The 24085-nt window shown below is 38.0% G+C and overlaps 1 protein-coding gene across 16 annotated transcripts in view; it reads left to right on the forward strand.

The window, feature by feature from the left end:
- Window positions 1-23868, forward strand: part of LOC101172039 (ryanodine receptor 3) — a 115827-nt gene extending 91959 nt beyond the window's left edge. For 8 of the 16 annotated variants that reach the window (XM_023951503.2, XM_023951495.2, XM_078941012.1 and 5 more), the window contains 35 exons: window positions 404-574; window positions 1120-1179; window positions 1252-1386; window positions 2650-2762; window positions 4874-4970; window positions 5131-5220; window positions 6441-6553; window positions 6851-6902; window positions 6989-7048; window positions 7135-7234; window positions 7310-7389; window positions 7467-7543; window positions 8622-8695; window positions 9675-9692; window positions 10218-10298; window positions 10393-10481; window positions 10557-10685; window positions 10790-10894; window positions 12631-12712; window positions 12789-14098; window positions 14181-14239; window positions 15383-15557; window positions 15886-15972; window positions 16056-16244; window positions 16349-16479; window positions 16568-16610; window positions 16701-16828; window positions 16920-16980; window positions 17103-17249; window positions 19931-20065; window positions 20650-20806; window positions 21035-21099; window positions 21312-21412; window positions 21984-22035; window positions 22961-23868. In XM_023951503.2, coding sequence (XP_023807271.1) covers window positions 404-574; window positions 1120-1179; window positions 1252-1386; window positions 2650-2762; window positions 4874-4970; window positions 5131-5220; window positions 6441-6553; window positions 6851-6902; window positions 6989-7048; window positions 7135-7234; window positions 7310-7389; window positions 7467-7543; window positions 8622-8695; window positions 9675-9692; window positions 10218-10298; window positions 10393-10481; window positions 10557-10685; window positions 10790-10894; window positions 12631-12712; window positions 12789-14098; window positions 14181-14239; window positions 15383-15557; window positions 15886-15972; window positions 16056-16244; window positions 16349-16479; window positions 16568-16610; window positions 16701-16828; window positions 16920-16980; window positions 17103-17249; window positions 19931-20065; window positions 20650-20806; window positions 21035-21099; window positions 21312-21412; window positions 21984-22035; window positions 22961-23056 — 4662 coding nt within the window. In that variant the 3' untranslated portion in view covers window positions 23057-23868. The remainder of the gene's footprint in view (window positions 1-403; window positions 575-1119; window positions 1180-1251; window positions 1387-2649; window positions 2763-4873; window positions 4971-5130; window positions 5221-6440; window positions 6554-6850; window positions 6903-6988; window positions 7049-7134; window positions 7235-7309; window positions 7390-7466; window positions 7544-8621; window positions 8696-9674; window positions 9693-10217; window positions 10299-10392; window positions 10482-10556; window positions 10686-10789; window positions 10895-12630; window positions 12713-12788; window positions 14099-14180; window positions 14240-15382; window positions 15558-15885; window positions 15973-16055; window positions 16245-16348; window positions 16480-16567; window positions 16611-16700; window positions 16829-16919; window positions 16981-17102; window positions 17250-19930; window positions 20066-20649; window positions 20807-21034; window positions 21100-21311; window positions 21413-21983; window positions 22036-22960) is intronic. The other 8 variants (XM_078941016.1, XM_078941017.1, XM_078941020.1 and 5 more) reach the window with 4 other exon arrangements.
- Window positions 23869-24085: the final 217 nt, after the last annotated feature.

Here is a 24085-nt window from a genome sequence, read left to right on the forward strand (position 1 = left end):
TTGTTCCATGGCCTTGAATGCATCATGTGTTGAGCAGAAACATTGGTTTTCATACAGTAAATTTTTCCTCAGGTAATGTACAGAGGCATAATGTATTATTAATTAAAATACTGAAATGAATAAGTAAAGCTTTTATATATTAACCCCTTCTTTCCTGAATTCCAACAATAAAGAAAAATTATTCTTTTGTTTTTTTTCCGTTCACCGGAATTAAATGGTACAATCCAAATGAGCAACAAATGCCGTAAAGGGGGTTAAATTCTAAAAAAATGTAAATATGTTAACAAAAAGCAAACAAACCAAAAGCAGATCATGTCTTTGTCTGACAGTTTTTCTATTAAATACAAATCTTTTTTACAGTTTATTACCCAGTCTCTCTAATGTTTAACTGTAAACTTTGCAGTCTGGTGGACAAGACCAAGAGAGGAAACACAAAAAGAGGCGAGGTGAATTCTACTCCATCCAGACCTCTCTGATCGTGGCTGCTCTAAAGAAGATGCTGCCAATCGGTCTGAACATGTGCACCCCTGGAGATCAGGAGCTCATCTCTCTCGCCAAGATGCGCTACCTCATGGTGAGGAAGCCCTCCATGAATGGAGATGCAAACTCTTATGCAAGAGCCAAACAAGGTCATATAAGGTCACACAACAGTTCTCTGATCTCATTAGTACTGACTTTATAGGTCAATTATTTTTTTCTTAATCTTAATTTTTGTCATTTATTTTATACATTTGCCTTTCTTTCAGTTTGCATTTTACCTCATTTGGATTTGAACACACACTCACATAAAATGTATACATTATGTGCAGAAAAAGTTTTTTTTTTTAACTTATTAACATAAAAAGGGTCAACAACAACTTTATAACCCGTCTCTACATTTTACAAATTGTGTGCACGGCTATTTCTAAATTGTCTACATTAAGTACCTTACATTTACCGGTACATGTAATTCAATAATAGAATAATATTCCAGTGTTTTACTTAAATTGGTAAATGAACTAATGAAAATGATTTTTTTGTTATACATCTTTAATTCTAACAGAAAAGAGTATTTTATTTTGTTTGAATTGAATTTTAGAGCAACATGTCTGGGTTTTTTGTTGCATGGATGCTGTGCAGAGAGACACAGATGACGAAGTGAAAGACCACATTCACCAGAATCTCCACCTCAGAGAAAAGGTAAGTGTGTCGCTGTTGAAAATCATTTCAGGTTGTATCAGTTGGACTCGCATGTATAATTGTTGTTCTTAGTCTGAAGATCCTGCTGTGAGGTGGCAGTTAAACCTGTACAAGGACATAGCAATGAGGACCGAGGGGCCTCCCGACCCTGAGCGGGTGGTGGATCGTATCCAGAGGATCTCTGCTGCTGTCTTCAACCTGGAGCAGGTCAAACGTTGATGCAGTCACATTCCGAGGAAACTGATTTTATTCTGAAAGGTTTTCAAAACCTACTCAGAAGTGGAAAAAATGATAACTGGCTTTAAGGAGTTCTAGTAACAGCACAAAAAAGTATGATCCTTTTAAAAAAAGAGAAAAGCAAATTTCTTGATCACATGAAAAGCAGAAGATGGCATTTTTGTATACCGGATGTTTTGGACAAGTTGCTCAGGCATATAAGCCAAAAAAAAACAAAAATATAATCAAGAAGAAAAAAAGTTTTTAGCCTGATCGACAAATGGAAGCATTGACTGTACATCAATTTACAATGAATGGAAGACACAGATGACGTTGACAGATCAGGTTTATTTATTTTAAAAAGCATCAGTAAACACATCTCCATGTCTGGGTTCAAGAGTTCTTTTCTTTTTTTTTACTGCAATCTTTAACTTTCACTGCAGAAGCTGCTTCTCTGTGACCCATTTTGAAGATTTGTTGTCCCGCATCAGTCTGAGGAGGGACAAGAATAATAAGAATGATAAGAATAATATTGTCTTGATGCAAATAAGAAAAATATAAAGTTCATGTGGTGAACCATCAGATGCGCTTCTTCTTCTGTGTGGCTGTCTGTTGCAAATACAGATGCATACACCTACATTGGCCTCTAGTGGTTGTTAGTGGGAAAATAACAAATATGAGCCTTTATTTCATTTTCTTGAAATCACATATAAGTTGCTCCTGAGTGTAAGTTGCACCCCTGGTCAAAATATCCCAAAAAAAGTGACTTATTTTACAAAAATACAGAAATTAAATACCATTTAAATACTATTTAAGGGGAACTTCAGTCATTTTGAAATTTTAAGCTCTTTTGACAAACCCTGATCTTTCTTACACATGTCTGGACATTATTAGTCATCCTGGTCATGCAAGGATTTCGTTCCTCCTGGACTTTTAAGGTTCCTAGTACAGTTTTGAAATTCACAAATAATTTGAAAACATAGTGCATAGTAAGTTTTGAAGTACATGGGATCCTTCCACAAACATATAACCGCAAAGATTCTGTTGATGAAACAGCTGAAACTTTTTATGAGTATTTAATGATGTTTTTAGACAGTAGAGTCCAGAATGAGTCATCTTAGTTCAGCGGTGAGGAAAAGATCATTAAATAATAAAAGCCACGTCACTTCAAATGCTGGGATGCTGATTTCTGGTTTGCTTTATTGTAAAAACGCCATCTTTGTGTTTGAATGATTTCTGTTTTCCCCTCATCAGGTGGAGCAGCCACTGCGATCTAAAAAATGTGTTTGGCAAAAGCTCCTGTCCAAACAAAGAAAACGAGCGGTTGTCGCTTGCTTTCGAATGGCTCCGCTCTACAATCTGCCAAGGTAAATCTAAAAATGTTCACATTTTTTTCCTTTTTTGTGTGTTTATTGCAGTTTGAATCCACAGCATAAGTTCCCAACTCCAGTATAGAGTGGCAGGGACCTCCCTTCAGTACTTTACACAGACGTTAGAGAGTACAACAGCTGGTGTGGTGTCACCTCTTCCGCCAGACTCCTGTTCTGTGTTCTGGTTCTGGTCCTGCATTAACAAACAGCCTCTCTCCTTCTGTAGGGGACTTGTCTAGCCTGCAGCTGTTCCTTGCATACAGCAGTAGTGAAAAATGGACTCTGGCAATTTCATGGGCCGTTGCTTCCTTACAGAGTCACAGGAAGTTGGGGTGGAGAGCTAAAGCAGCGAGGAAAACAATTATAAGGCACAACCTTGGGGTGCCTGTGCTCAATATGGGCTCACACCATGATTCCCGCCAACCTGACGGCATGACTCATTTACTCTGAGTTGTTGACACAGTTCTGGAGCAGCTTCTTCTTCCTTTTTTGATTAATATATTGATACATCTGCGTATGAAAGGCCTCATATTCAGTGTGGTTCTCTCATCCTGGTTTTTGACGGCAGTGTCACCTCTACCTCATCTCTTCAGGCACAAAAATAATAATTACTTCCTGAATATCTACCGACACTTTTGGCTGGAGGTAATACATGAAAACACCGACTATGACAGTCTGCTCTCAATGCTGACGGTAACGTAGTGCTGATCCGTGTGCTGTTTCCCTTTGAATCGTGGTTCTCTCCTCAGATTGATGCTCTGGTTTTGCTGTCGGTTTCCCTCCTACTGTCCCTGGCATATTCACTGGTCCACACAAAAGAACAATCATTGTACAAACCCTGTTTTCTAAGAATAAATTAATAAAAAAGAAATAAAATGACCTTCTGAATAAAAGCAGCTTTCTAAAAGCACAAAATATCACCAAATATTTTTGTCTCATTTTTATTTTGAACATCTTTTTAGAATTAATGTAAGACAAAACTCTAGTGACTTTTTAGTGAGATCTAATATTTTAAGACAACAAATGTTGAATTTCTTGCGGAAAAATTTGCTTTTGAAAACATCTAATTTTAAGTAATATCTCTAATAAAATAAGCTTTTTTAGCTTAAGATTTACATCTAATGTTGTCACCTTTATCTTAAAAAGTATATTTCTAGTCTTATTTTAATTGGTCCGGGATAGTTGAAATGTGTAGCGCTAAAAATAATACATAATATTTGTAAAAAATTATAAATATTTAAATATGTATATGTACCTTTTTTAAAGATATACAACTTTTTTTTGTTAATGCACACTATCTCCAGTTATCAGAGCAATACATATCACTTGTAACAAGAGAAAATAACTAATTACTTCAGTTGAAGACATTTTTTTTTAAAAAGAAATTGAAATCTGATTCAAAAGACCATTTGCCTTTCATGAAATTTAAAAAAATACTCAGTCAAATTATAATTAAGATTTGTTCTGTTTCTTGCGTCTTGCTCAAAATATATCTATATATTCATAATATATTTTTTTTAGATAATTAAAAGCCCTATCTAAATGATTACAAACACGTTTATTTACTTAATAGGTTTTCTATTGATTTTAAATGAATAAGATTTTATGTAAACAAAAGAGAAAATCTGTTTTCTTCATCTTCTCATGTTATTTCAATATTGGTTTTTAATTAAAAAAATATTTTTTATTGTTTGTTTTTTATCAAAACAGTATTTTTTTGTCAAAATATGAATTAACTATGTGTTGCTAGTGATTTTATACGTCACATTTGCTGTTAGTTTGTATTAAAAGACATTCGAAATAAGGAAATACAGTTTTGATTGTCTTTTTAAAAACATTTTTTGTTATCAACATACTTTTTAGAGAACATATTATGGGGATTTGTGTTGATATTCTTCTCCTGAGGCTGTTATTTTTATTGAAAAAAGCACAAAACTTTTAAAACTTTAGGTCAAAATCTGGCCCCACCCTGCTCATTCACAGTGACCAGTTGGATGTGCCTGCTCCCCAAACTAACCAGCACCAACCCGCTCTGAAATGAAACCTCTTCCCTCCTTTTGCGCTTCTCCTCTCTAACCCAGGCTAATCTCCTCTCCCCCACTTCCCAGGCATCGCTCTATTAACCTCTTTCTCCAGGCCTATCAGAGAATATGGATAGAAACAGAGGAGTACTCTTTTGAGGAGAAGCTAGTGCAGGACCTCGCAGTAAGTATTTGCGTGCTCCCACCAATGTCTGTGATCAGAGAGCGCTGCGTCACTCTAACAATACAGCTCTCAAGCACTTATGTTGGTTTGAAAATAGAAAAGAAAAGCTCCCAGACTTTTCCACTGTGAGTCACTGAGTCACTCTCGGTCATCCATGCAGTGGTTTTCAACAAGACACATTTTTGGCAAGCATGACATCATCGCTGATGTCAGAGCCAGTCGATTGACTCCCGTCTCCCATCCTGCGAAGGTAAGGAAGCATCTCGATGCTTGAGCTTACCTTTGAAATTTATGAAAGTCCTCGTCTTTCCTAAATTTTTACATCCTGACAATCAACACACCATCCACTGACTTAGTTTTATTTTGCAATGAGAAGACAGTAATGAGAGTTCTTAGTTCTTTGGGTGACCTTTACACTTTGTAGTATCTTCCTGGAGTCACGTTTTATAAAAATGGATCAGATAAACACTGCAAATACTAAATCTCAAGAAAGTAAAATGACTCTTGTTTCAAGAAAATGTCTTATTTTCAGTCTTACAAGAAAAGTTATCCTTTTTAATAATTAAAACAATCTTAGTTTAAGAAAAAAAAATTTTTCTTGAAAAAAAAGTCTTCTTTTCATACCATTTTGGCAGTTTTTTACTGATTTAAAGATATCTGATATATTTGACCTATTTCTTGGGGGCCTATTTTTGCAGCATAATAAAGAACATGTCAAAAACTACGGAAACGCTGAGCTGCCACAGCAAAAAATATTTTTTGGAACAGTTTCTCTTTATTACAAGAAAGAAACATCTAAAAGAACAGACTTTCAAATTTGATTATGAATCAATTATTTGTGACATTGCACGAAGAAAAAATATGTTTGTTTTTATACAAATGAAAATCTTTTTCTTCTTAATTAAGTTTGCTTTAGGCAAAATACGCACAAGATTCATTAAGGTATTTTACCTTTTAAACACAAAATGATTGAAAATGATGCATTTTTGGGACTAAAGATACTCAATGACGTGCTTTATGTTTCACTTTCTAGTGCTTTTCAGCACAAAAACCAAAAGAAATCCAATTTCCTTGAAACTATATTCATAGAAATAACATTACACATAAAAGAAGTGATTTTTATGACAGAAAAAAGCTGCGGTGAGTTAAGGACGGACAGTTCTCCTCCCTATTATACAACTACAAGATCCTTCAGGAATAAAGGAGACATGTTTCAACTCTTTTTATTGGTTCCCTGCTGAACATTTTTTCATCCTTGGGCATTTTTCTGCATGTGAGCAGTTGCATTGGTCATCAAATCCATGCATTCAATTGTGTTTTACTTTGCATGCTTTCGTTTTGTCTATTTTCCCAATGCATCCTGATTCTGTTGAGTTTGTAAAAGCTTTGTTCGCCGAACACATTCGTCATGGATGACTTTAAAGGATTTCTACCTGACTTAGTTGCAAAACTCACGCGGCATTTCTGCAGAAAACACAACCTAAAGTGGAAGAGGAGGAGGAGGAGGAAGAAGTCAGAAAGCAGCCCGATCCTCTTCACCAGCTCATTCTGCATTTCAGCCACAATGCTCTGACTGAATGCAGGTGAATACACACACTCACTCACACACACACACGCATCTGGACTAAGCTGCTCCATCTGTGACACATAATAGTTTTGGCTGGCTTCTTTTGGCTGGCTTCTTAGCCTATAAAGATGGCCATAAATCGTGGCCATAGCAGTTTGTAGTGAAGACAAAACATTGTTTTTTAATTTATTTATGCATTTTCCTTTTGTTTAATGGATATATATCATCACTTTAACTAATTTCATAAAAATAAAATGTAAATGCTCGAAACAAAAGCTTTTATCCATTAAAATGGTGCGTTTTTTTCTGACAGCGCTTTAGAAGAAGATCCCTTGTATATTGCTTATGCGGATATGATGGCAAAGGTACGTCATTCCAGAAAATACATTTCTACATTATTTGCTTTTCTCCAATAATATATATTTTATCTATATTTGTGCATTTTGTATAGAGTTGCGCTGAGGGCGACGAAGAAGAAGAAGAGGAAGGAGGGAAAGAGAAAACATTTGAGGTTCCACAGTTTTTCAGGAAAACATTTCTGCATCTCATTTCATATTTTATAAGTTCTCTTTAAAAGAAACCCTCTAATTTCTGCAGGAAAAGGAAATGGAGAAGCAAAAGATGCTTTATCAGCAGGCCAGGTTACACGACCGAGGAGCTGCAGAGATGGTGCTTCAGATGATCAGTGCCAGCAAAGGTACGGTGGGCAAACTCATATTGATCTGTCTTGCAGCAAACTTACTTCATCCAGTAGTGATCTGTATTCCTCCAGGTCGCCTTGGTGCTACAGTCACTTTCACCCTAAAGCTTGGGATCTCCATCCTCAACGGGGGGAACATTCTGGTCCAACAGGTCTGCATCGCTCCTCATGCTGGAGTTTTGACTACTTGAGATTCGCCAATTATTGTTGTTTTGTTGTTTTGCTGCAGAAAATGCTGGACTACCTGAAGGAGAAACGGGATGTTGGATTTTTCAAAAGCTTGTCCGGTCTGATGATATCGTGCAGGTAATGAATACTGACTAAACAGGCATGCGTCAAAGTTAGAAATGTATGGTTGGATTTGAAGCCCTGCAGGTCCAAGTGAAGTCTAAAGATCTTCCCCACAACCACGTTACACTTTAACAAAATATAACCAAGAAAAATTCATTTTTATTCCTAACTTAATACATTTTTTTATTAAACTTTATTCATATGATAGATTAAGAGTGGTAGATGTGGTCAAATGAAATGAAGGGATTGTGTTTAAAAAATGCTTTAGTTTTTCACATTTTTATGCAATAATTTTGTTCAACCCATGGAATAAAAGCTGAAAGTCTGCACTTTAACGGCATCTGAGTTGTTTGATTTAAAATTCACTGTGGTGATGTAGAGAAACAAAATTAGAAAAAACGAGTCTCTGTCCAAATATTTATGGTCCAGACTGTATGTCTTTTTATTTTGGTGTGGGGTTTTCAAATTCTTCTTGACCTTATTCTTAAATTTTCCAAGTTATTGTTGTACATCTTGTTTCAAGTCCTTTAGCTGACCTTATTCTTAAATTTTCCAAGTTATTGTTGTACATCTTGTTTCAAGTCCTTTAGCTTTTTGGAAAGTGAGGTTAGCGCTTGGAGCACGATCTGTTGCTTGGAACCATGGCTGCTGCGGCTTCAGCTGGCATAACATTTTTGCTGGGATTTGTCTCGATTTTGCAGGGTTTTTTTGTGTTTTGCCTGTATTTCTTTGACTCCTTCCTGACATACTCAGTTTAAAAATGTTTGATGTTAAATTTGTTAATTCATTTCCTCTCAGCTGAACAGTCGCAGCCCCTCACTATAGGTCAATGTTGTTTTGCTGCACCCAACGTTCCCTTGCCCATGCAGCGTGTTTTTATACATCACAAATACACATTTTTTTCAAACAGCTGTCTGCCTTTGATTCACAACAATATGAATAAAGAAATACTTCGAAATGTTAAGTTTAATTCTATTTAAAATTAGTCCTCCATCATCAGAAAATGAAACATTTCTTCATTTCTACAAAAAATGTAACAAATAAAATCATTTTAATAAGGAACAGTCTAAAATGCTTCTTTTTTTGTCAACAGTGTTTTGGACTTAAATGCTTTTGAAAGGCAGAACAAGGCGGAAGGTTTGGGAATGGTAACTGAGGAGGGATCAAGTAAGTGTGAAAGCCAAACTTTCTATGGAGAAATGCTTGTTTGCTATTCTTTTAAGCAAATAATTTGTCGATTTTTGTTTGCTACTTGTCCCTTTTAGAATAAACCACAGTAACCAACATAGGTGTTAGTTTAACGTGGCAGACCACGAGTGTCTGCAAAGCAATACTTACGTAAAGATAAGATAAGATAAGATAAGATATTCTTTATTGATCCCACATTGGGGAAATTCAATTGTCACAGCAGTTCCAAAAAGCAGAGAATAGTGACAGCAATGTGCAAAAGTGAGGGGTGTTCCAAAATGTGCAAGTATACAAATACAAAAATGTGCAAAAAATAGAAAATATAAAAAGGGACAGCACTTCAATAGTAAATGTTCAACCTTTTGAATAACTGCAAATCCTTTTCAATCTTGCAACAGAAAAACTCCATGAAATAAATGTTTCATTTTTACTGCTAATTCTTCCAAAAATCAACTTTATCCTATTTTGAAACTCTTGTGTGTCAGGTCTGACCTCTAAATGATCACAAAACAAATAATTCAAGCTTCACGGAACCTTTTGCCTTTAGTTTCTTGTGGCCCAGGTCCATCTCCATGTTTGGTGCTGTCGTGTCATCCTGCCAACCCTGTGCTACTGTATGTCCAAGTCCTGTCTGGGTCATGTTCTCCATTATTTAAAAAAAATAAAAATGAAAAAAATAACAGATGGATTGCATACAGTATGTAAACATCCTTTTGTCATACATTCCCCAGCTCATTACCACTTCATAAGTTCAGGCATAAGTGACGGTAACTTGAACCTCTAAACACCTGCCGAGCTGGACGACTGTAGTGTAAATGTGACAGCTCAGTGTCTCTGGAGTGCGTAGTGACAGTCCTTCTCTGTTTTCTGATTGAATCTAAATGTGTTCTCCTTTGCTTATGTCTGCTTTTGTTTTGTTTGTTCCCTTCTGGTCATATTTTTATGTCATCGGTCGCAGTCAACGTGAGTGAGCGGGGTAAATACACGGTTTAGATACTTATTTATTGCAATGCTGACTTTTCCTTTTTTTCCCCTCTCTGCTCTAATCTTTATTTTCTTCCTTGTCCATCCCTTTCTTCCCTTTTTTCTTCACACTTCTTACTTCTGAATGCAATTTAATCTCCATTCTTTTTAACCTGGACTGAAAATATAAATGCATGCTCTGATATGAGGCCTATGTCAGGCTACCAAAACTAACACAGCTTTTACAAGTGCTTGTTATTTGCGTGTGATCCATTTTTCTTTCCTAAAACTTTATGAAACAAACTAACCAGAGTGTTACCAATTAAATCTCCCAAAGCTTTGTTTGGAGAAAACCACAAAGCTTTGTTGGTAGAGTGTTACAAAACTCATCATTTCCTTTAATAAGGATTATGTTTTGGTCTATATAGTTATGGCTTGTATACGTTTTTGCAAGAAAACGAAAAAGTTAACGCCTAAAAAGTGGAGGTTGCATGTTTTAGTACCGAAAGGGACGAATAATCTGATTTTCTGTTCTCAGGTTCCAAAGTTCTGCAAAATGATGAGTTCACCAAAGACCTATTTAGGTTTCTGCAGCTCCTTTGTGAAGGACACAACAATGGTATTCTCTTTCCCACTTCAAAATAAAGCTGCCTGCACCTGCGTTTTTCAGAGCGAAAAAACAAAAGCTGATAATCGTTTGTGTTTCATTTAAGATTTTCAAAATTTCCTGAGAACTCAAACGGGGAACACAACTACAGTCAACATCATCATCAGCACTGTGGACTACCTGCTCAGACTCCAGGTGTGGCGCACAGGCAGACGGATCTACTCTTTGAAAGACTTTGAATTTTATGGTTTTTATTTCTCCCAATTTAAGGAATCCATCAGTGATTTCTACTGGTACTACTCTGGTAAGGATGTCATCGATGAAGCTGGACAGAGGAACTTCTCAAAAGCCCTGTCAGTGGCCAAACAGGTCTTCAACTCTTTAACTGAGTATATCCAGGTGTGTTGTCTGACTTCTGCCTTATGCTACAGCTTAATTAATAAAATCTGTAAATATTTTGCCTCTTTTGTCATGTGTTTTGACCCGCATGTTGTGTTCTCCAGGGTCCATGCATTGGTAATCAGCAAAGTTTGGCTCACAGCAGGCTCTGGGATGCAGTGGTGGGTTTCCTGCATGTTTTTGCCAACATGCAGATGAAGTTATCTCAGGTTTGTGGACTCTCACTACAGACTCTAAAAATAATTTGCTCAAAAATTTCCTTGACTGTTTGAATACCTTTTATATTTGGTAAAACAGAGTTTATGTTTACTCTTTTAGAGAGCACAATTAGTCTTAACCACTTTTGCCTCACTAGCTTAAATTAATAAAGCATGCACATTTACTACCATTTGTATATTCCCACTTGGTTGTATCAACTTTTACTTTCCTAACTTTAAAAAAATGTTTTTATAAAGAAGTTACATTTGATTTGATGTCTTAAAAATATATAAATATCACCACTAGAGGTCACTCTTGCCATAAGAAGAACCTCAGTGGAAGCAGACTGCAGAAAACCGATTCTAGTCACCCCAAAAAACGTAATTATTGAAAAACATCAGACACTTTACTTTACACGTTACTTTGTAGTATTTATTTTTTAGGAACAAAACTGTAATAAATAAATAAATTATGATATGTAAAGGGAGAAAAGCTAACATAAACCAGGTTCATGTGATCAGGTCATCTGTTATCAGCATCAGCGAGCCGCCTCCCTGCTGCTTCAAGTGACGATGGGTTAACCATTGTGCTATCTTAGATGACCCCACCCATACTTTGACGTATTATTCCTATTCCTACCATGATAAAGGTGGAAAGATTTTATGTAATCCGTTGACACCAGTGAAGATAACAAATCATTAAAGAAAAAAGGTTCAACACACTTTCTAGTGGGTCTAGATGAGCCAACTCCCAATGTTAAAGTGCCTAGGATAGCACAAGGGTTACTATAACTGAAACTTCCATTCAGACTGAAAACGCTTTAATAGTTTAAATTTCAATATTCTTTATATACAGTATCCCTTTTGAGTTTTATAATCTGTTTTATTTTATATATTTGTTTCTCAGTCTGTTTTATTTCTGTCTTCGGCTATTATATTAAGGTAATTTTCATCTTCAAACAAGTTGTTATTTGTGTGTGTGTCTGTGTGTGGTGAGGGGGAGGGGGGTTACAGATGAATTAAACCCTTTTGTAAGCTCTACATCAGTCAATTTATCCTTCCTTCTAGACTATGATAATGTTGAATTTGGATTAGAAATGCACATTTTAAGATACATTTTTCCTCTTTTATGAGTCAAACTTAACTTTCCAATTTTCCTAAATCGAGCAACTTTGTGTCTTGAAACAAGATCACTAAATATTCTGTTTAAAAATATAATGTAAAGTAAAAAAGTACTTCTTTTATTAGAGATATTGATTAAAATAAGATGTTTTCAAGATGGAATTACTCAAAAAGATTGATTTAGGATTTATTGTCTTAAAACAAATTTTTAGCTTTTACTGAAAAGGTACCCGAAAGTTGTTTTTTCTTATATTAAGTGTAATAAGAAATTTTAACTAGAAGCTAGACACAAATACTTGGTGAGATTTTGTGTTTTTGCAGTGTTGGAGCCCGACGATCTGAGGGAGAGCGCAGGTGGAGGTAGAACTTTGCCTGTCAAAGTGTGGTTAAGATTTATAGCATCTTTAGTAGAGGCTCTGTGGAGACCCTAAATGAGTCAGAGTGACCCAACCATCTGCTCCCAGACAGGGGAATAACATCAGCCCTGGCCATGATTGATGAGTGTTACATAAAGAGACCTGTGGCCCCATGCACCGTCTGAAACAGTCAGGGTCATTATAGAGGTCATCAGCATCCTTGAGACGAAACTGCTTCTGCTCACTGAGTTTTTATTCTCCTGTCTACAGGACTCTAGTCAGATTGAATTGTTGAAGGAGCTCCTGGACCTACAGAAGGATATGATCGTCATGATGCTTTCTCTTCTTGAAGGTTTGTGTCCTTTAAGTCTATTAAACATTTTCTTTTCCTGACACAAGCTGCTTTAATCCCTTTTTCTGCCCGATAGGAAATGTCGTCAATGGGACTATTGGAAAGCAAATGGTGGACACATTGGTTGAGTCCTCCAGCAACGTGGAAATGATCCTTAAATTCTTCGACATGTTCCTCAAGTTAAAGGACTTGACCACCTCGGATAGCTTTAAGGAGTATGATTCAGACAGCAAAGGGGTCATCTCAAAGAAAGATTTCCAGAAGTCCATGGAGAACCAGAAGCAGTACTCCCAGTCTGAGATTGAGTTTCTGCTATCGTGTGCTGAAGCTGATGAAAGTGACATGTTCAGCTACAAACAGTTTGTGGAGAGGTTCCACGAACCAGCCAAGGATATTGGCTTCAACGTGGCCGTGCTGCTGACCAACCTGTCAGAACACATGCCACATGACGCTCGCCTCTCCACCTTCCTCGACCTGGCAGAGAGCGTTCTCAGCTACTTCGAGCCCTACTTGGGCCGCATCGAGATCATGGGTGGGGCCAAGCGCATTGAGAGAGTCTACTTTGAGATCAGCGAGTCGAGCCGCACACAGTGGGAAAAGCCCCAGGTAAAAGAGTCCAAACGGCAGTTCATATTTGATGTGGTCAACGAAGGCGGAGAAAGTGAGAAGATGGAGCTGTTTGTCAACTTTTGCGAGGACACCATCTTTGAGATGCAGCTGGCGTCGCAGATTTCAGAGCCGGACCCGGTCGAGCGATCAGAGGATGATGAGGAGGACAGCCAGAGTGTGGTGGAGAACCAAGAGGAGGAGGAGGAGACGGTGATGATGGAGTTTTCCTCCGCCTTCACCATCGCATGCATCTCCTTGAGAAAGAGCCTCAGTCATTTCCGTCAGCAGCTTACTCTGAAGAGCATGAGGCGGAAGTACAGGAAGTTCAAGAAGATGAACGTGAAGGAGATGGTGAAGGGCTGCTTCTCCTTCTTCTGGATGATCATCACAGGCCTCTTCCACTTCATCTACAGCCTCATTTGGGGCTTTTTCCACATCTTGTGGACCACTCTGTTTGGGGGCGGTTTTGTCGAAGGCGCTAAGAACATGAAGGTGACAGATATTTTGGGAAACATGCCCGACCCAACTCAGTTTGGGATCCACGGAGATGTGCTGGAAACAGAAAAGATGGAAACGAACGAAGCGTCGGTGTTGGCGGAGATGGGTCAGATGGCTCAGGGCGGGGCAGCAGAGGCCGACCTGATGGCTGAGTTACTGAACATACAGCCTAGGAGGGAGGGCAAACATGGGAGTGAGCCCGGTTTGGGAGATGTTTCTGAGGTGGTGGTGGGAGATGCTCCCTCCATAGCCAGTGCTGTAAAGCAGAAGAAGGCACAGGTACTGAAAGGCTTCTTCAATTTGTCTTTTTTTTTTAAATCACTTTAAAAAAATGCTTTAAGCTTTCCTGTCTTTGTGATAGATGGCCGCAAAGAAGCGGGATGCTCATGGAGACTACAAATCAGACTCAGAAAAAGGAGAGTGAGTGTTTTGTGTCCAGCTTTTGCTGACAGAAATGCACCCAGAGTAACAACCAGGTGTTTTGGTAAAAAGATGTAAAGCCTTCGTCAGAACTGCCTTTATGGGTAGATAAACAGCCTGACTGTTAGAAATAAGGAAATTATACAATCGGAACCTAGTTTGTGTGGGGGTCCTTCAGTCGTCTTACGGGCACTGACATTTCACATGCACACCCCCATCCCTGCAGCATTTGGTCGGTAAAGAGCTAGGATGCCTCTTATGGAGGAAAACATAAAAGACAAGTCATACAACAATTGATTAGAACATAAAAAGATGGTCAGGAAATGCTGTGGCTTACACACTGGGGAGGAATTGTATAGATAAAAAGATAGAAAAGAAAAAATGTACAAATGAAAAACCATAAAAGGCATAATACTTAAATAAGTAGGTTTATTAAATGAGTTATATAAAAGCTAAGTTGAAAAGATGTGTATTTAATTTGCATTAAAAATCTCCACAGAGAGGGAGAAACTCTCTGATCCTCAAGTAAGTTATTCCACAGGTGAGGACCTTGGGACTGAAAGGAGGCCTCACCATGAGTCCTGGTTCTCATAGTGGGTACAGATAAGAGAATAGAACCTGAGGATTTGAGAGCTCTGGAGGGTTTGTAAGGACTGAGGAGATCTGATAAATAGGAAGGACCCAATCCATTAAGACATTTAAGAACTAGAAGAAGAATCTTAAAATCAATCCTGAAGCTGACAGGCAGCCAGTGCAGAGACTTTGAGACAGGACTGATGCAGCTCTCTTCCTCGTATTAGTTTAAACACGTGCCAATGACTAGAGTACTGTACAACAGCAGCACCAGAACATCGTTAAGTGTGTGAAAGATACACTTAGCAAACGCATGACAATGGTACATTCCATTTTGTGACGCCCCTTAAGGTGGCCACACAAGCCTCAAAGTAAATGTAATACACACCTGCACTCCCCTTAAGACTCTCTACAAGCCCGAACCACCCAAAAACCTGCAGCATCCGTGCAGATCAACCTCCCGTACGGGTGTATGAGACTCAGGCTTAAAGGTTGTTTTGAGTTATCACAGCTTCTCACACTTCTCACAGCATGCATGACGTTTCACTAACAAAGCCTTTGTGGTTGCAGCTCTGAGGACGGGGAAAAGAAAGACAACGATAAGGCCAAAGACGAAGGCCCTCCAGAGAGTCCAGGGGAGGAGAAGCGAGCTCCAAAGAAAAGACTCGGTGTGAAAAAAGAACCACCAGAGGCCTTCATGGCCAGCTTCTTTGCTGGCTTGGAAGTCTACCAGACTAAAATGCTGGTGAGATGGTTTCCTCAAAGCCCGGGGCGTGAATGCTGTGTTTATAAAAAAGTAAAATCCTTTCTGTGTTTTTTTAAAAACCTTGTGCGTTACAGCACATCACGGCACATCACTTTACATAAAACCTCAAATAAGGCCTTAATCTAGCCAAGGGCAGCATATTCTGCCTCTACACAGCAACACAAGTCTGATTTTAAATTAATCTCGTACAACAATCGTGTGCTATATTGCCTAAATGAAAATTACAGTAGCTCACATCTGTGTAAAATAGAACATATAATTGCTGTAAAGAAATATTTATTGCATGTTTTTTCCTCATATTTTTAAGAACTACCTGGCCAGGAATTTCTACAACCTTCGCTTTTTGGCCCTTTTTGTTGCCTTTGCGATCAACTTCATTCTTCTTTTCTACAAGGTATGATTCTTTTTTTCATTCATTACCGTCCAGAGAGAGAAAATGTAGGCGTTTACAAAAAAGAGTGGCCTTTTTTTTTCCAGGTGACTGGGGATTACTCGGATGAAGAAGACCCCTGGACCAGCAGGAGGAGAGCCGGAGAGGAAGAGGATGCTCTAGAGTACTTCGTTCTTCAGGAGAGCACGGGTTACATGGCCCCGACTCTTCGATGTCTGGCCATTCTGCACACCATTATATCTTTCCTCTGTGTAGTGGGATACTACTATTTAAAGGTACAGGAACTTCTACACAAAAAACCTGACATGTGTATGGAGGAATTTCCTAAAATATTTTCCATATTTACAAGAGGTGAGTGAGAAAATGCTTTGTGCTGCAGGTTCCTCTGGTTGTGTTCAAACGGGAGAAGGAGATAGCGAGGAAGCTGGAGTTTGCCGGCCTCTACATCACCGACCAGCCGTCTGACGATGACATTAAAGGACAGTGGGACCGATTGGTCATCAACACTCCGTGAGATCATCAATTTGACCAAAATTCTGGGTCATAAACATGTGTAAATAAAGTTTTATTACTACTCCTTTTTTTCTTGTTTTATCAGCTCCTTTCCAAACAACTACTGGGACAAGTTTGTCAAACGCAAAGTAAGTGGCTACATCTTTTACTTAAATTTGCAAGTTTAAAATCAAGCCTTTTTAAAATGTCTTCTGTTTTTCTGTGGCTTCTATTTTTAGGTGATAAAAAAGTATGGAGATCTGTATGGAGCAGAGAGGATAGCAGAGCTGCTGGGGTTGGACAAGAGTGCCCTGGATTTCAACCCTACTGAGGAAACAGTTGCCAAGGAGGCCTCTCTTGTGTCATGGTGAGAGATAAGACCAATAAATAGCCTCCAGGTTTGGCTGAAGCAAAATCAAAGGGTCAAGTGGAAAACGGAGCCTTTTCTCTGCCACCAGGTTAAGTTCGATTGATACAAAGTACCACGTGTGGAAAATGGGCGTCGTTTTTACTGACAACGTGAGTCTCATGCATATTAAAGTCTCTGTTCTGTCTTTGTTTTTTATGGATCAATTCAACATGTTTTTTAATTGGGACTGACATATTTATTATATTTCTAATGGATTTTGCTCCTTCATCAGTCCTTCCTGTATCTTGTTTGGTACACAACCATGTCCATCCTGGGCCACTACAATAATTTCTTCTTTGCTGCCCATCTGTTGGACATCGCCATGGGCTTCAAGACTCTTCGCACTATCCTTTCGTCTGTCACCCATAACGGCAAACAGGTGAGGAAAAGCACTGGGGTGTCATTCTTCCTTTTCAACAGCAGGGGACACTCCAGTGCTGGTGGTTGAAGTGGGCTTCCTAAGATAAAACAAAGCAGTAAAACTAAACCATAAAACTGATTTAAAGGCTCATCCTGTGCATATTTTACAGTTCATAACATGCACGAATATAAAATTATTACTATGATTATTAATATGATTGATGGGGAAAATTTTGTGTAATTAATTTTATTTAGAAAAGCACCTATTCTTATTCAAGATTGTCTCAAAAGCCAGGAAAACAACCGACTAAGCTTTCATGACTAAATGACATTCGATCCAAACTATTTCATTAAGGATTAATTTGTGTGTATTTTCCTAATTTTTGCCATTTTTGTTTAGATTTTTAACTCGTCAGATCAGGATCAAGGTGCACCAAAAGTCATAATGATAGAAAATGCCATGTATGGCTTTTTTGCACTGTAATTTCAAGTAAATATGCCGCAGCAGGAGGATCTTATGTGACACACTTATTTGGGTGTATTTTATTTTGAAAAGAACATTCTATATTCTGCTATAACCCGTCTTACTTCAATTATTACAAATATTTAAAACCAGGCTGCATGGTGGCACAGTGGTCAGCGCTCTTGCCCTACTGGGGCCCTCCAAGAAGGCCCCAGTTCAAGTCCCAAGGCCTGTATGTGGGGTTCCTTTCTGTGTGAAGTTTGCATGTTCTCCCCATGCATGTGGAGGTTTTCCCCAGAGACTCTGGCTTCCTCCCACCATCCAAAAACATGCTTCATTGTGCATGGGTGTATGATTTGTGGCCCTGTGACAGACTGGCAACTTATCTAGGATGTCCCCTGCTTTCGCCCATGAGTGGCCATCTTCTAAACCCTTTTTGTCACTTTCGGGGTCATGGGGCTGCTGGGACCAAGGGGACCAAACGGGTTTAGAAGATGGATGAATTAATTTTAAAACCATTTAATAAAAGAATGGCTTGAAGGAAACAGAAACATACATAAAATGTGGTTTTCTAAACAAGAACGTGGGACTTTGTGGCTATCACTGGGTTTTAATCTGTAGGAAACTGACCCAAATGACTCTTTTATTGTGAAATGTTGCAGATCCCTGGACTGCGAAAATAGGAAAGATATGGACAAAAATAGAAACAATAAAGAGAGCATGCAGGAAACTATAATGCATTTGTCAAAAATCTGCTAAAGGACAAAAAAAAAAGTACGTACAACTGTAAAAAAACTGGAAGGAGACAGACAAACTCAACAACACTAACATCTATCATAAAACAAAACAGATACAAGTTAGTGTCTGCAATCAAGATGTAGATATTCTTGAATAGGAAGGAGTGCAGACATGTGTAAAGGCAGAAGGGTAAGCACCTTTGTATCCTAAAATCCAATATTGCCTCTTTTACTTACAAAGACATGAAAACGTAAGAATCATTTGATTTTTTGAAATTATTTAGTCTTTCCTCAAATAATTAAAGCAACAAATGTAGACACCAATCTACTGAATGAATCTCCTGTTTTACTTTACCTTGAAATGTATTGTTTAATAACAAAATTTGAAAGGCAAGTCTGACATGTGTGTTTGAATTTTTGTCTTTTCTATACTGAAAGGTCCAACCTTTTTATGACTGGCTGTGAGAGAATTATTTCCAAATGATAATAATGATGAGGCAAACGCTACGTTAGTCCGGCATGATGTCAGTTATTTTAACAGGGGGTCTATTTGCCTGCTTGAGCCTGTTAGGAGCCACTTCCAGCAAGTGTAATTAAAATGACAGGAAAACCACAGCCGGAGCTGCCCCCAGGGAAAGGTGCAAGCCCTGTATGTTCTAATGAAGAAAGAGGGAAACATGTATGTACTTGATGGTGTCTACATTTCTTCAATTCAAATTTATTTGTATAGCCCAAAACCACAACAGTTTTCTCAATGGGCTTTATCAGATGTGAGGTGAGAATTGACAATTAGATGTACCAAATTCGAGTATTTCTTTTTCTGTAAAATCTTTTCCAATCTTGTACACATGTTGTGTATTCTTTTATTGGATCAAAAATTCTACACCAGTGTTGATTCTCAGAAAATCTTATCTAAAAACATAGTTCTATTATTTACAACGTTTTGTCTATGTTAAAACCTTAATTTTATGCGCAAAACAACATGAACCTAAAATGTACAGATCTTTTAAATGAACTTTAAAGAAAATTATTAGTGCTTTTGTTTAAATCTAAGCATAAGTCCTTATGACAAAAGGTGCCCTCTTGTGCTTGCCTTAGGTGCGTTAATATTGGGAATAGGGTCATCTGGAACCCACAAGACGCTGAACCTTTTTTCCAATGATTTTTAATCCTCTCTGGTGTCCATGACAGACATGAAATCCTGTCCACCTTTGTCATGGGAGGGTTAACACGTCAATTAAGGGTGGGGTCATCTAGACCCCACAAGCTGCCCAAAATATAAACAGATATCACAGAAATGATGTAACTCACAGGCGCAGACTACCCAGAAGAGTTTGCCTTTGCACTCATAAAACCTGTTTTTTTACATAATTGAATCCATTTGAAAATCACTGGGAATCCCACAGAGTTCTTTTTGACAGTTTTACCAAAAGATGAATAATTTTCAGTTTTTTCTTGATGTTTAGAACTGAAAACCGTCTGCTCTGTCCTCCTCTGCAGCTCGTGCTAACGGTGGGTCTGCTGGCCGTTGTGGTTTACCTCTACACAGTGGTGGCCTTCAACTTCTTCAGGAAGTTTTACAACAAGAGTGAGGATGACGATGAGCCAGACATGAAGTGTGATGATATGATGACGGTAAACAAGACCTGATGTTCCAGCTACTCACAATTTACAGTGGAGCAAAAAAGTATTTAGTCAGCCACAAATTGTGCAAGTTCTCCCAATTAAAAAAGTGAGAGAGGCCTGTAATTTTCATCTTAGGTATACCTCAACTATGAGAGATAAATGGGGAAAAAAGCCAGAAAATCACATTGTCTGATTTTAAAATAATTTATTTGTAAATCACGGTAGAACATACGTTTTTGGTCACCTACAAACAAGCAAGATTTCTGGCTCTCACAGACCTTTGACTTCTTCTGTAAGAGGTTCCTCTGTCCTCCACTTTTTACCTGTATTAATGAAAACTTTTTGAACTCCTTATCTATATAAATACCTATGTTCCACCATCAACTACAAATAGGTTCTTTAATAATAAGACAATGTGATTTTCTGGATTCTTTGTTCCCATTTTGACGCTCGTAGATGAGGTATACCTATGATGAAAATTGCAGGTCTCTCTCATCTTTTTAAGTGAGAGAACTTGCAAAATTGTTGCATGACTAAGTACTTTTTTTAAACTTAATTTAGCATCTAAATTGACTCCCTTCTTTTTTTTAAAGTGTTACCTGTTTCACATGTACGTTGGAGTGAGAGCAGGAGGAGGCATTGGAGATGAGATCGAGGACCCAGCTGGCGATCCCTATGAGCTCTACAGGATCCTTTTTGACATCACTTTTTTCTTCTTTGTCATTGTCATCCTCCTGGCCATCATCCAGGGTTTGTCAGTCGTTCCATCGTTACTCATTCCTCAGGTTACATTTTCCAGCAGTTGCAAAAATCCACCTAAAGACTGCAGCCCTAGTTGTTTACCACTGACATGCTGACACTTTGGACGCATTGCAAAGCTTCTCTATACAATAGTTTCTCAACGTTACGCTCCCTACTATATCCCAAGGGAGTAGCAGTATATACTATATGCTCACGGCTATTCCTTTGTGGCTGCAGGTTTGATTATTGATGCCTTTGGAGAGTTGAGAGACCAGCAGGAACAAGTCAAAGAGGACATGGAGGTGAGCTGACATTTTAGTTGCAGCTGCACTTGCATAAAGAGTGCTGATGAGGTTTTCTGAGCAGCAGGAGGGAAATGAAGAAGATTGGGGGTTTGACCTTCGTTTGCAGATTGTGGTGACTCTTATATCTTTGAAAAGTGTCCTAAAATCCTTATGCACCAAATGCAATCAAGTCAAAAATCTAAGTGATGTTTTTATTTATCCATCTATAGACCAAGTGTTTCATTTGTGGCATCGGAAATGACTACTTTGACACAACCCCCCATGGCTTCGAGACCCACACTTTACAAGAGCACAATTTGGCCAACTACCTGTGAGTCATAATAATCATATCTCACCATCATATGTTGTATTTTTTATTTCAACCACAAAATTAGCAACTTCATTTGATTAGCTTTAAATTACTCTCAGGATGTTTAAATGTTAGTTCTCCAGGTTAAAAAATATATATATATATTTTTCCATATCAGTGTGCCTCTCCTGCACGCTTCTGTCATTTCTTTTTTAATAATTACAATAGAAAATCATCTAGTTTTCACCTGACAGGTTGACAGGGCAGCAACCTCATTATGTTGCTTCATTACATTTTCAAATCCATGAACTTTATTGGAGAAAAGGTGTGCAAAAGCGTGACTTCATTTGCTATTCAGTTTCTGTGATGCTCGCTGATAAAGCAGTCTGTTGCCATTTACACTTCATTTAATAAAAGAACATGGTAATGGAGATAGAGCCTTTCATCAGAACTGGTAAAAACCACCACAAAACAGAGAATAAAACATACACCTGAGTGATGTTAGAAGCTTATTACATCAGAATCCCTGTACCCCATTGTATTCTTGTTGAAATTAATTAGCTTTGAACTGTTTTGTTTTTATTTTTAAAAGGTTTTTTTTGATGTACCTTATCAACAAGGATGAAACGGAGCACACTGGCCAGGTAAAGTATCACTGTCACATGAATGGGCATATGCTGACTGGAAGGAATAATGAACAATTATATGTGTATAAACAGCATTAAGATGTCGGAACGACTGGACCAAACAGCCACCGTAGCCGGGCAGTATGGGATGTAAACAGAGTAGCGGAGCAACAATAAGTGATACACATTGCTTCTTACACTTTTTTCGCAAAAATCTATACTTATCAGACACTTATCAGCGTACCTTCTTAGCAGTCGTCTCCTCTGTAACCGCCTTGCAGCATGCCTCCGCCGTACCAAAGTGTTGTACCTGATGTTGGTACAGTTGTTAAAAATTGGTCAGCAAAATTAAAGTTTGAATAAGTAAACTATCACGAGAAGCACGGCAAAGCGCATGGGCCTCTATTGTTCTTTCTCTAATTGCTTTGCCCCACCCACATAATTCCTACCCAATCACATGTTTTTGTTTACAAGCTTTCCTTCACAGAAATGTCCGCTAGACAGCAGTCTGAATACAGACCAAACACAAGGTTCAAGATTCAGTCCTGACCAAATTAAGTGGGCTCGGTCTAGACTAAAGGACTTTCCAGTTTAAGTACACCCTAAAACACAGTTGTAGTTAAGTTTTTTCAGCCTTTTTCTCCAAAACTTTATCGCCATGCAAGGTTCAGACAACTGGTAGCTATAGGCCTGGAATTAAAAAGCTTTGTGCATTAGTTTCATCTTTGTTATCTTAAATTTATTACTGGGATTGAGAAGGGGGAAAAAGCGCGTGACCAAACGTGTTGCTGAGGAATATTCTGCCTTTGTGCATTGGGTAAAAGTAATAACTAAAGTTTCAGTATAAAATGTTTATCTGTGTAAAAGTCATTGGATTTTTAAAGGTTTTTTGTAAGCAAAACCTCACAAAACACTAGGATGAAGTCATTTTTTCTCCATGCAGGAGTCGTATGTGTGGAAGATGTATCAGGAGCGCTGCTGGGATTTCTTTCCTGCTGGTGACTGTTTTCGTAAACAGTATGAAGATCAGCTTGGATGAAGCATCTACCTTACCTCCTTCTGCGTGAAAAGACATCCTTCCTGCAACTAAGATAACTCTACGACTACAAAAACTAACACTCAGCCCAGATTTGGACTTGTTTATGTTAGTACAGTCTAAATGGACCTGTCACTTGCTACAAGTGAGCGGGTTCACTTTGAGATTCTGGACTTGTCTTTGACAGTGTGTTGCCTTTTACTCCACATAACCTGATCATTGCACAATCTATTCATTTTTTTGTTTTTGTCTTTTGGAAGAACTGTGGGTTGTGTGGGGTCTGAGATAACGTGCTTGTCTCTTTATGCACAATGTATGAATGTTAAACTTGAGACTTAATGCCAAAAGAAAAAAAAAAGGAATTTAGAAGGTTAGCAAAAATGTGTGTGGTTTTTTTGTGAAATTGCATATTAAGGCAAGAGAAGCATAAAGACAGGTTGGAGGGTAAATAAAAAAAAAAGCCTAAATTCTTCAAGTGCCTTATAGTACTGTGTCTACATTATAATGACGCTATGCAAAACTTTTGTTTAATTATTTGTTGTAAGTTTGTACAGTAGTGTTACTAAAGTGGTAACATAATTCGTTAGAGTATGTAGTTTGTGGCAGAACGTTTTCCTCTGAACATGGACGAACAGATTATGTTTTATTTTATTGCTGAACTATTGCTGATGTTCAAGTGTATAATTGACATGAATGGCACTTATCACTGAAACGTGAAACAAAACCTTGCTATTGTATGGCCATTTGTATGTAACAGCTTTGTTGAATCGTGCATTTCTTTTGAAGAAAGAAAATATTAAAGAAATCAGAAGAAATCTTTGTTTTGGCTCTTATCTTTTCTTAATCTCTTTGAAATTCAAAAATCTGAAATGTTAAATTATTTTTAGATGTATACAGCATTAATAAAATCTGCATCCCAAGTGACTTTCATGCAGTCTGTGAGCCTCAGTAAACAAACTGGCAAAGCTGAACACATTATGCTGGTCAGAGAGGTGGGACAAGGTCCCAGTGGGGAGCATCATGGGAGTTTTG

The sequence above is a fragment of the Oryzias latipes genome, chromosome 22 (assembly GCF_053564925.1).
Source record: "Oryzias latipes strain Hd-rR chromosome 22, Olatipes_Hd-rR_3.1".
Taxonomy (NCBI): Eukaryota; Metazoa; Chordata; class Actinopteri; order Beloniformes; family Adrianichthyidae; genus Oryzias; species Oryzias latipes.